The 13,061-nt window shown below is 40.5% G+C and overlaps 1 protein-coding gene across 2 annotated transcripts in view; it reads left to right on the top strand.

Annotated features, from left to right (window-relative positions):
• Nucleotides 1-282: 282 nt before the first annotated feature.
• LOC126215028 (uncharacterized) overlaps nt 283-13,061 on the top strand; it is a 132,899-nt gene continuing 120,120 nt past the window's right edge. Inside the window, exons 1-2 of one of the 2 annotated variants that reach the window (XM_049941655.1) lie at nt 283-400; nt 3,182-3,598. In XM_049941655.1, the coding sequence (XP_049797612.1) occupies nt 3,438-3,598 (161 nt within the window). In that variant the 5' untranslated portion in view covers nt 283-400; nt 3,182-3,437. Of the gene's footprint in view, nt 710-3,181; nt 3,599-13,061 lie in introns of both variants that reach the window. The other variant, XM_049941654.1, reaches the window with a different exon arrangement.

Below are 13,061 nucleotides of genomic sequence, written 5' to 3'. Positions count from 1 at the left end.
AAATCATAACTATAACGAAAGTGTCTAGGCATTTTTTAGTCCGATTAATCGTGCATAAATCATGTGGATAAAAACGTGAAATAGGGAGACATTAAAGTGTTTCGTATTTTTATAAAAGCCAATGCATTGTACATAATTCATGTGGGCAGAAACGTTTAACTGAGAAACTGAAGTTGGAAGTAATGCCGAATGTTGCTGGAAATATTAAACCATCTAGTTCGATTTAATTTTGCCTTCATCTTGTAAATCAACTAAGAACAAAGAACAGTGCAGATTCAAGATCCACACAACAGTCGATAGGACAACTCGTGAAACTCATGATGACGCGTGTTGACGTAGGGCTCTCCTCACCTAGCGTGAAATGAAATGCTACCCTACCCTGTGATGTCAGATGTCAAAGGTGAGATGTGGAGTCTTACATTGAAACGTAAATTGTGCGGGTAGTGAAAAGTGTGCGTGTAACCGCAACAAAATAGCAAACAGAATTCATCAATGAACAACGGACAACTCACGCATGCACTATTAAAAATACGCAGCACAAGCGATAACAAACAAACCACGCAAGTTTTCCAAACCAAAGCATCACAGAATTTTATCGATGGCCACAGGAGAAGATTAGATTAGATTAAATTGAATTGAATTAACACTTGTTCATAGATCATGACTGCGACACTTTACAACGATGTGGAACGTGTCAGTTTAACACAAGGTTTGTTTACATGACATAATTAAATTACCGTAAAATTACCAGTTTATATTTAAAAATTGAACTATTGAGTAGAAGATGCTAATCAGAAACCCTTTTAATTTATTTTTAGAAGCCTCGTGAAATTTTACCGGTGTTCACAGATAATTTTAAATATAAACACAACAGAAACACATTTAACAGGCAAATAATAACAAAGTACAGCTCAGGACAGGTCAAATACATCAGCCGTACTCATAAGAAAGGAACATCTGTCACTGTTCTACCGGAATATGTAGTTTAAAGGTTATATTCTAAACTAAAATGCATAGATTGCTGCAACATCCTTTTGCTCTAGATGACATAATCTGTTAATTTAGACTTGGGCTGACATCTGTTGTCAGTCATAGGGCACAGATAATTTAAAACAGAAGTCCATATGTAATATAAACAACCACAAATCTGTCAACAAATTCGTAATGTTCATAGACATGTGGATGCTACAGCTTTGGTGAAAGATTTTTGGATGTTAAACAAAATAAAAATTGTGTTCTATCTAGAAAATTAACGTGTATGAGGAAGAGAAAGGGATCAAGGATTCAACCCTGAGATTTCCTCATCTAATTTGTATGTCAGTTAAGTTGACTGCTTATGATTGAACGGTATGTGGGCAGAAGATGCGTGGATGGCTCCTCAAATCAATACTCCAGGTTTTTTTTTTTTTTTTTATAAGTAAACTGTGGTTAACAGTGTCAGAAACTATTGTCTGCTCTAAAAATGTACTTGTAGTCTCAGTCCTCAGGTTCAACGGACAGTACACTTCGTGGAAGATCTGTGTAGTGGTGTGGTCATGTGTAGCTCTTTTCTGAAGTCGTGCTGAGAATCTAAAAGTAGTCTGTTTTGTCAAAAGCGTAATGAGTTGGCGCACAATAATACTTTTAAATATCTTACTGAAGTGGGAATTATGATGTTGGTGTGTATTTGTAACCTTATTCCTTACTTCCCTTTTTATAGACTTGTTTCACAACACTCATTGTTAGAACAAGTGGATACATATTTGCTCTAATGTTGTAATTAATTTGGTATGTAAGAGGTATTTGAGATTCTATATATGACGGTAGTATCTGTTCCCGAAAGAACAGTTACCGTTAATGACCATGCAGCTTTGCTAGCCTGCAACCATGCATTATATACTGCATTAGGGACATGTTGAAAATGTATGCCCCGACCGTGACTCGAACCCGGGATCTCCTGCTTACATGGCAGACGCTCTATGCATCTGAGCCACCGAGGGCACAGAGGAGAGTGCGCCTGCAGGGACTTATCCCTTGCACGCTCCCCATGAGGCCTACATTCCCAACATGTTCACACCACTACATTCGTAGTGCGCCTAGTAGATGTTTGCCCATCATAGTGGTGTGGACATGTTGGGAATGTAGGTCTCACGGGGAGCGTGCAAGGGATAAGTCCCTGCAGGTGCACTATCCTCTGTGCCCTCGGTGGGCCTCAGCCTTTGTATCTGTAATATGGGTTGTTTGGCCAGTAGGAGAGGGGAAATAATAATTAAAATTGTATTTGGATTTATCACTTAGTCACATCATGTATTACACTAAATGATCCCATGTTCATTTTGGGATCTGTTTGATGCTTATCAATTTTATTTACATCATCAGACTGATCTGTTGCTTGGCTGGTAATGTGATTCCTGTTTTTAATTAGGCATAAGGAAAACATGACCAGTAGGCTGAACACAACTGTATTAAAAAACTAAAACTCTGCCCAAACGGGACACGAAGGCTAAATGGCACTGACCTGTTGCTGTGTCATTCTCAGCCCACAGGCGTCACTGGATGTGGATACGGAGGGGCACGTGGTCAGCACACCGCTCTCCCGGCCATATGTCAGTTTATGAGACCAGAGCTGCTGCTCCTCAGTCAAGTAGCTTCTTAGTTTGCCTCACAAGGAGTGAGTGCACCCCTCTTACAAACAGTGCTTGGCAGACCGGATGGTCACCCGTCCAAGTGCTAGCCCAGCCCGACAGCACTTAATTTCAGTGATGTGATGGGAAGCGGTAGTGCAGCTGTGGTAAGGGTGTTGCCAACACAAACTTTATTGCATGGAAGCATTATATATACACACACACACACACACACACACACACACACACACACGACAAACAATGCTAATGAAATAAACACCACACATCACTGCAATTCCTTCAGATTCAAAGGCTTCTTTTCAACAGACCTGCACACTAGCAGGTTCAGATTATGTATATTTTGCCCGATACTGGCTGTGGCTGGACATTTATGTAGAATTACTTTCATTCTGGCAAAATTTAACTACCTTCTGGGTTTTTCTGACAGGTCAGCATTGATAACAGCTCATCTATGTTGAATAGAACTCAGTCTATTGGGAATAGTCCAGTTTTTAACATAGCAACTGTCACCTGTAATTCTGTTATTTGTGATGTGTGTCGTATTTTTACTGTCACAGGTGCAGACACAAGCTCCGACAGCGACTCCGCGCGTGTAAATACTTATGGGGAAGTTTTACCATACTGGCTTTGATAAAATCAGATGACACGAAAACCACAGTTATACCCAGTGTGTCTTGTACACCTATTGTGTTTGCAAAACACTTAGCAAATGTGCAGCTGCAGTCAAACTTAGAACAGAAAGACACAACTTGCCACCGGTCAACAGGAGACGGTACGCTGCCAGCTAACAGCCACACTTCTGAACTGCCCACTATGACCACAACTGTAGATGATTTGCCAGATGAGATAATGCTGGAGATCTTCTCGTACATGAGCTTGAGTGAAAATGTCAACCTTTTGCAGAAGGTGTGCATCCGTTGGAAGAGTATTGCCCAAGATGCTAAGTTGTGGTATGACAAGCAATATGTGATCGGGTAAGAGGTTTGATCTTAATCTTAGTTCTTCATCTGGTATTTGTAAAACAAAGGAACTCCTTTAGATATGAGGGATATCCACATAAAATGTCACTGATTTGCAAATACAATTAAAAAGAACTGCAGTGTCATGAAAAGGATACATCGCTTCTTCCCACATAATGGAGGTATCGAGCCACAGACAGGCACAATGAAGAGACCAGTACACTTTTAAGCTGTGGGACAAAAAATCCTTCCTCAGAAATAGAAAAACACTCCCCCCCCCCTCCACTCTCTCTCTCTCTCTCTCTCTCTCTCTCTCTCTCTCTCTCTCTCTCCCTCTCTCCCTCTCTCCCTCTCTCTCTCTCTCTCTCACACACACACACTCTTTCACACAAGCCCAACTAGACACACATGGACACTGTCTCCAGCTGCTGTAGCCCGACAATTGACCTGGACTTTATATATATATATATATATATATATATATATATATAAAAAGAAAGATGATGAGACTTACCAAACAAAAGCGCTGGCAGGTCGATAGACACACAAACAAACACGAATATACACACAAAATTCAAGCTTTCGCAACAAACGGTTGCCTCGTCAGGAAAGAGGGAAGGAGAGGGAAAGACGAAAGGATGTGGGTTTTAAGGGAGAGGGTAAGGAGTCATTCCAATCCCGGGAGCGGAAAGACTTACCTTAGGGGGAAAAAAGGACAGGTATACACTCGCACACACACACATATCCATCCACACATACAGACACAAGCTATTAAATATGTCTGCTTGTGTCTGTATATGTGTGGATGGATATGTGTGTGTGTGCGAGTGTATACCTGTCCTTTTTTCCCCCTAAGGTAAGTCTTTACGCTCCCGGGATTGGAATGACTCCTTACCCTCTCCCTTAAAACCCACATCCTTTCGTCTTTCCCTCTCCTTCCCTCTTTCCTGATGAGGCAACAGTTTGTTGCGAAAGCTTGAATTTTGTGTGTATATTTGTGTTTGTTTGTGTGTCTATCGACCTGCCAGCGCTTTTGTTTGGTAAGTCTCATCATCTTATATATATATATATATATATAAAACTATGAGACCTAGGTGCTTGGGTTTTGTGGTATCACGTAAAGCTGTGCACAAGCACATCTGGGGTGATGGAGGCTCTTGCATTCTTCTGCGGAGATTGACAAGGTCACGTACAGGCTTGTTTTTCACACAGTCCCACAGGAATAAATACAGAGGTTTATTATGTTTTGGCCATGGTGGCCACTTTGTCAGTCAATCACATCCTGTCCATCAGGGTGGAAATGTCCAGTTCAGGAAGCCACAAAAATGTGAACTGCAGTGCGGTGGTGCGCCGTCATCCTAGAAGATCACATTTGACTGAAGCAGAAGAGGCTGAGGGGCAGCAAATTCCTGTTACGGACTGTTCAATGTTTGTATCTGTCCAACTATGCTGCCGTTTATTAGCGCACACAACATATCTCCCTTTTGCCTCACTCTGATATGTTTCTGAAAACTGTGGGTTTCCCAAAACCCCAGACGCAAAAGTTGTTTTGATTAACCTTTCCACTCCTGTGGTGGGTTTTTTATTAGAGAAAATGACATTCCCTAGATGGGGGTTGTGCCTGATCCAGTCCAACATCTCTATAGCAAATTCGTCATGAAGCTGCTAGTCTTTTTGCTTCAGGGCTTACACAGACTCAACTTTGCAGGTGTACAATTGAATTTGTGCAGCACCTTGTGAACTGTTGAGTGAGGGATGTTTAGCTCTTGTGCTCCTCAACAAACTGAATTTGATGAGCTTCTTCTGAAGGTGTCTCTGATCTCCTCGAGCACTTTATCAGAGTTGTGTTTTCTGCCAGTACCTGTCTGTCTGTTTACACTCGTAGTGACTAGCAATTTGTCGTACCGAGCCTTCGTCATCTTAATGTCTCAGAAATTCACGTTGGAAATTTCTTTGGAGAGCTAGAGTGATTTTTTTCTCCACGTACTGTACTACACACTGGTGCCTCTCTTGAGGTGTTTTGATTACTGGTAATTATTTAGCACCTGAAACAAAACAAATGGAGTTGTTTACAAAGATCTCTGCACAGCGCTTTCTGACATGCTTCACATGGCACCTTAAACTGGAAGTGTTTGCGTCTCAAATGTTTTTTAATTGTATTTGGAAATCAGGGAGGTTTCATGTGGACATCTTGTTTTGAAGAAAAGGCATAGTGCTAATATTAGTGTGATATGTGTTGATAAATGAAAAGCATCAGTTTACTTTTGTTCTAGGATATTTCTTTTATTGTGTTAACCGGTTTTAGGCGTACAAGGCCATTTTCAGACCTTTATTTCTGGTGCTTTTCATTTATCATAATGTTGTTCTACCAAGAACGGACAGAAGATTCTGTTAACGTGATACGTGTTTCTTTGTAAGTCTGGTCTGGAGCCTGACGTACCATCTTATCTATAGCTGATGCAGAATTTAGATGTAGCTGGAATTAACTGTCATAGCAGTATATCTGCTAATGAGATGAATACCAGAGGTACAAAATACGGTCCTTTGCTATGTGTAACACAGTGTGTGAAATTCTGTGGGGTCCAGTTAGATAACAAGTTAGAATGGAGGCAACAGACAGATAAACTTATCAATGTATTCAGTTCATCATGTTTTGTTGTTAGAAGGACCACCCATTATTTTGAACTAAAGGGTTACTTCCTGTTGTCTTACTAAATTTTCTTTTGAAGTAATGCACCTCAGTTACATAAAATATTCAGCAAAATTAAACGGTATGAAAATTGTGTAAAGTAGATAACCACTCATCTTGCAGAAGCCTTACACTCGATTTCCGGTACTTTTACTGCTACCCGGATTTTTTTATTTCGCTGGGTACCACTAGGGTAATAAAGACACAAGAAATTTCCACAGGACATCTTCACTGTATTTTAATAAACTAACATAAAAACATACATTACAGCTGTATGAATAAATTTTAATGTGTTGCAAGGGTAAAAATGAACAAAACATCATTGGATACAGTTGAATCTGAGGGAAAAGGTAATACCTTTTGAAAATAGTTGCTATCAAAATGAGGGAGATCTATGTACTTCCAATGCACTTATGGGGTCATACTGGCTTCAGTGGTACTAGGACTGTTAGCTGAACTTTTCACAGTCGCAATACGATATCCAGAAAATTATTATTGTTTAGGCTTTGCGTCCTTGTTTAGAGTTAGTTTGAAGTAATGTAACTCTGGTGCAAATGTCTTCAATGACATCACATGTAACGTAGAGCAAGAAGTTTAATATCACAACATTCTGATTGGATAGCTATAAATGTACTATACCTCCTACACTTTATCTGGTTTCTTAAATTCAAGTACTGGAAATTCTCTTTATGCCCCTGGCAAAAAATGGAGCACATTGTATAGTTGCATGACATGTAGCAGTGTTTGGGAAACATGTCCCTGTTGTTACATATGTAGTTAACTGACCTCACTAGGCAATATATTAATCACACCATTAAAAGAACAGACCAGTCCTCTTGGAATCATGTAGACAGTGTGGAACTGACATCAGGTGATCACATGGCACACTGTGACTGAAAGAAGTATGGTGGGTCAATGTGAAGACATATGCGAATGGCAGAGTGGAGCCATTGTGTTTCCCGATTTGTTTGTGTGTCAACATGGACCGATCAAAATGTCTACAAGGAATGGTGTACCACTTGAAGACATTGAGCACGGCATAAGAACAGAGGTCATAAAATGACCGTAACCGACAGGGAAGGAGGTGAGTGTTAAGTGTTGTTGGTAAAAATGTAGATTGGGGGTAGTGGTGTACTTAAGTTTTTCATGCAGTAATGTTGTAAGCACTTGCTGCGGTGTGATGCTAAGAGAAGAGGGTGTGTCAGCTGTTTTTGTTACACAGCCAATGGAGAGCAGCAGGCAGACGACATGTTTTGAAGTAATACTTTCAGAAGGAAGGGTGAAACATGGCTGGAAATGAGGATTATAAATTTAATAGCTCCTTGTTTGAGTCACAGCTTTAGGACAGTGTTGCAACCCACAATATATTCGAAAAAGCAGTGAAATGTTTCTCTGCTCGCTGTTGCTACGCAATTGATCTGCGCCAGCACACTGAGTGAATCTATGTTTTTTTTATGAAACCGTGGGAGGCGGTAGGCAGATCGTTGCTCTTTTATTAAATCGTGAGAGAAGGTAGGTGGAACAATGTTTATTAATATATCATATGTGTGACTCTGTTATTAATAAACATCGATTCACCTACCTTCTACGATGATTTGATTAAAAACAGTTGATGCACTTAAACAAAATGGTGGCTTTTTCTGCAATTCCAGATGATTCCATCCACAATATTTGATACATTTTTGTATCTCTGCACTTAATCCAAGAGATATGCAGCAACAACCAACTTCGTCTCGAAGAAATAAATCACTCGTATGAGTCCACTTTAAAGCACTCACTACAGTAATCACAAAATACTACTCTTTTGAAACCCTCTAATACACTGAAAAATGTCAAACAAGACAATGGTATCAATTTTGGGGCCTCTGTTATCATCTCTCATTGGTGACATTAAAGAATCATCCCACTGGCTACATGAAACTGGCATATTGCCAACCTATGAGTAGTTAGTAAGCACCACTGTGACTGCCTCTGGCCTCAATCTAGACTTAAGCCTGTAGTTGTCGTGACTTGTCAGTGAAAAACAGTTTAAAACTTGACAGAAATTGATGTTTTCAGCGAATGCAGGTTCACGTTGGTGAGTTTCCAGCCAACTTGACATTGAGAAGAGCTGATCTCGGTTGACAGATGTGACTAAATCAGTCTGTGCCGTTTCAACACTGTGTCATAGTTCAGCAACAATAGTGTCTGGCGAGTGTCGGCATGCCAGGGTGTCGATAACCCTCGACCGGGCAGTTCCAGTTGGTGAGATATGTGGAGTCTGTATGTGGGTCGGAATGGAATGAGCGATGTGTGGTCTTGTGTTATCTTGTTGAAAGGAAACACTACAGAGACCTCCAAGATAGAGCACCAGCCTTAATACCAACTTACAAAATTACCAGCCTTTTGAAACAGGGATACTTGTGTTGTGTAGACAATGGCAACCCGTAGCACCATGTCAGATGCTGCACCCTTGTACTCACTTTGTCAGAAAAGCTCCAGGGCAGATTCTTTAAAAATATAAAATTGTACTTACCAAGTAATGATTCTAGCTCCTAAGTAGTTCCCTTGGCTATCTATACACAGTTGCCAACATTTCTGGAAATTTTGGAAGCAAGGAGGGAAATTTTCAACTACGATGCTTGTAAGCTCGTTCGTCACAGCTCATTGGATATCTCCGATGAAGCTTTCCTTTCACTTGCCATTTAACTCACTGAAACGAGAAGAAATAGTGGGCCGATAGGTCGTGTAAATATGGCAGTTGTGGGATGGCAATAACAGAATGTTTGGCCAGATACTTGTTTACACGTAATGCGATGTGGAGCTTTACATTGTCTTGCAGTAAGAACCAGTTCTGAAGATGACAGAAATCAGGGTGGCAACATATAATTGCTTGTTACAAACGTTTTGAGACTTTTGTGTAAAGAGTTTAGTTTACTGGTTGGTCTGGAGGAACATAGTCTGTGAACTAATCCGTTACTATCAAAGAATGCGATCAACATTGTCTCTGTTCTTGAAGGTTGTCATTTGACTTTTTTCGAGTCTGGTGATCTGGGACTCTGTCATTTGGCACTTTAACACCTCGTGTGAGGGTCGTACTGGTTGCACCAACTTTCATCCCTAGCAATAATGTTTGACAGAGATGTGGGATCACGTTTGGTTCCATCCAGTAGTTCATCAGAAATTCTTCATCTTTCCTCTTTCTGTTCTCCTGTTAGCGTATGAGGCACAAGTTCTGCATTAAGATTGCATTTCCCTAAATATTTGCGTAAACTCTTATGACACACATCATAATTGAATTTAAGTTGTTCTGATATCGTATGCACAGTTACGTGATGGTCTTCTAGCAGTAACTGCCCTACATGCTCCACATTTGCATCAGTAGGTGCTGTAAATGGGCAACCAGCTCTGGGATCTTCTCACACTGAATCTCTGCCTTTTGTGCTACTCGGAGAAACAACTTCTTGAAAGTGCCTCGTCTGCATTGTTGTTGTTGTGGTCTTCAGTCCTGAGACTGGTTTGATGCAGCTCTCCATGCTACTCTATCCTGTGCAAGCTGCTTCATCTCCCAGTACCTACTGCAACCTACATCCTTCTGAATCTGCTTAGTGTATTCATCTCTTGGTCTCCCTCTACGATTTTTACCCTCCATGCTGCCCTCCAATACTAAATTGGTGATCCCTTGATGCCTCAGAACATGTCCTACCAACTGATCCCTTCTTCTAGTCAAGTTGTGCCACAAACTCCTCTTCTCCCCAATCCTATTCAATACCTCCTCATTAGTTATATGATCTACCCATCTAATTATCGGCATTCTTCTGTAGCACCACATTTCGAAAGCTTCTATTGCCTTCTTGTCCAAACTAGTTATCGTCCATGTTTCACTTCCATACATGGCTACACTCCATACAAATACTTTCAGAAACGACTTCCTGACACTTACATCTATACTCGATGTTAACAAATTTCTCTTCTTCAGAAACGCTTTTCTTGCCATTGCCAGTCTACATTTTATATTGTCTCTACTTCGACCATCATCGGTTATTTTGCTCCCCAAATAGCAAAACTCCTTTACTACTTTAAGTGTCTCATTTCCTAATCTAATTCCCTCAGCATCACCCGAATTAACTCAACTACATTCCATTATCCTCATTTTGCTTTTGTTGATGTTCATCTTATATCCTCCTTTCCAGACACTGCGCATTCCATTCAACTGCTCTTCTAAGTCCTTTGCTGTCTCTGACAGAATTACAATGTCATCGGCAAACCTCAAAGTTTTTATTTCTTCTCCATGGATTTTAATACCTACTCCGATTTTTTCTTTTGTTTCCTTCATTGCTTGCCCAATATACAGATTGAATAACATCGGGGAGAGGCTACAACCCTGTCTCACTCCCTTCCCAATTACTGCTTCCCTTTCGTGTCCCTCGACTCTTATAACTGCCATCCGGTTTCTGTACAAATTGTAAATAGGCTTTCACTCCCTGTATTGTACCCCTGCCACCTTCAGAATTTGAAAGAGAGTATTCCAGTCAACATTGTCAAAAGCTTTCTCTAAGTCATACGATTGCTTAATCATCGGCCATGTTTTGCTAGGGGTTTTCCTGAGCTTGATGCAGAACTTAAAAGTCCACTCTTTGCTCACAATTGGCATCCATTGTATCACCTTAACTAATGCACTAGGAATCCAAATGATGTGTTGCTAATCACAGCCATGCCACCTGGCAAGATTGCACAGAAATGTGTCTGAGATCATTTTAAGGATGCACATGTACTGGGTAACATAAAAACTGTGTTTGTTCCTTGTTAGTGTTAAAGACTGAGGGGCGGGGGGGGGGGGGGGGCAGTAATTGCGAGGAAAGCAATCTGGCAACATTTGTTTCCCTCAGAGCATCCACACACCGGTAGAGCCATTGAATTACTCATTTGAAAAGATGACATGGCTCCACTTAACGTGTCTGGTTGTTCTCGCTGGCTGCATTACTATAGGTGTACCTCTCCTTACTGCTGGGTCGAACGAAGCTGTGATGATCATTGTAATCCTGGCAGTCTGCTGTGCTCCAGATGCCGTGTCCGAGTGGATATTCAACGTACAGCAAGCAAGGCAACACCCTGACTCAAGAAATGTGACATAGCTGTTTGACCCTGAAGAGACGTTTTACATCTGCACCTGTACTGTGCAAACCACCATGAAGTGCACAGCATTGTAATAATTATTAGGGTTTCTTCCTATTACATTCACATACGAAGTGCTGGAAGAATGCATGCTGTAATTACTCTAATTTTATCCTCATGATTCCTATGTGAGCAATAAATCAGGGGGAGTTGTCATTTGAAGCCGGTTCTTGAATCTATGTTAATAGACTTTAATGGGATAGTTTGTCTATCTTCAAGAGTCTCCCAGTTTAGTTCTTTCAGTATCTCTGTGACACTCTCCCACATATTAAACAAACCTGTGACCATTCTTGCTGCCCTTCTCTGTATATGTTCAATATCCCCTGTTTGTCCTACCTGGTTTGGGTCCCACACACTTGAGCAATATTCTAGAATAGGTCACACGAGTGATTTGTAAGCTATCTCCTTTGTAGACTGATTGCACTTCCCCAGTATTCTACAAATAAAATGAAGCCTACCACCTGCATTATCCATGACTGAGCCTATCTGATCCTTTCGTTTTATGTCCCTACAAAGTGTTACACCCAGATATTTGAATGAGCTGACCAATCCCAACATTGACTCATTCATATTATAGTCATAAGATACTAGTTCTTTTATTTTTTGAAGTGCACAGTTTGACATTTCTGAACATTTAAAGCAAGTTGCCAGTCTTTGCACCATTTTGAAATCTTATCAAGATCTCACTGAATATTCGTGCAGCTTCTTTCAGACAGTACTTCGAGATAGATAACTGCGTCATCTGCATAATATCTGAGGTTCCTATTAATATTGTCTGCAAGGTCATTAATACGCGACACGAACAGAAAGGGTCCCAAAACGCTTCCGTGGGGCACTCCTGAACTTACTTCTACATCTGACAATGACTATCCATCCGAGATAACATTCTGCATCGCCACTACTGAAAAGTCCACAGTCCAGTCACAATTTTCGCTTAATACCCCATACGATTGTACTTTTGACAATAAGCGTAGGTGTGGTACCGAGTCAAATGCTTTTCGAAAATCGGGAAATGTCACAGGAGAAAAGTGCGAATTGGTTTTCACACGATCGACGTTTCTGGAATCCGTGCTGGTCGGCACAGAGTTGGTCGTTCTGTTTGAGATACCTCACTATCTTTGAGCTCAGATATACTATAAGATTGTACAACAAGTCGCTGCCAAGGATATAGGATGATAGCTTTATGGATCACTTGTAGTACCCTTCTTGCAGACGATGAATCAGTCAATCAGTACACCTGTCCTGTTGAGTGCTAGTTGTGTGGACCACATAGAACATAGTTTAAATGTCTTTATGGGGCTTATCTTGTGATCAGTGACATTACTTTCTTTATTATAGGACCTGCAGCATATATTATGCCACAGTAGGACATTGTGCAGAGAATTAGTAGACTGTACAGTGCTTGGTATTTCATTTTTATGTATACACTTATTTTTGCTTTATTACGTTCATCAGTATATTTGATAATGTTCTTTTATTTTACATAATATATAATTTATAAAGATTTTTACATTGGATGTTGCACTCACATCCAGATGTAAATGGACATATATTGAGTAAACTATTGCTGCTGTCCTTAGTTGTTGGATGTAATATTTATTTAGTGAAATTTTACAGTTGTTTGCTGATTTGATG

Source organism: Schistocerca nitens, chromosome 12, assembly GCF_023898315.1.
Source record: "Schistocerca nitens isolate TAMUIC-IGC-003100 chromosome 12, iqSchNite1.1, whole genome shotgun sequence".
Lineage (NCBI taxonomy): Eukaryota > Metazoa > Arthropoda > Insecta > Orthoptera > Acrididae > Schistocerca > Schistocerca nitens.
Note: the sequence above shows the minus strand (reverse complement) of the source record. Positions and strands in the feature narration are given on the sequence as shown.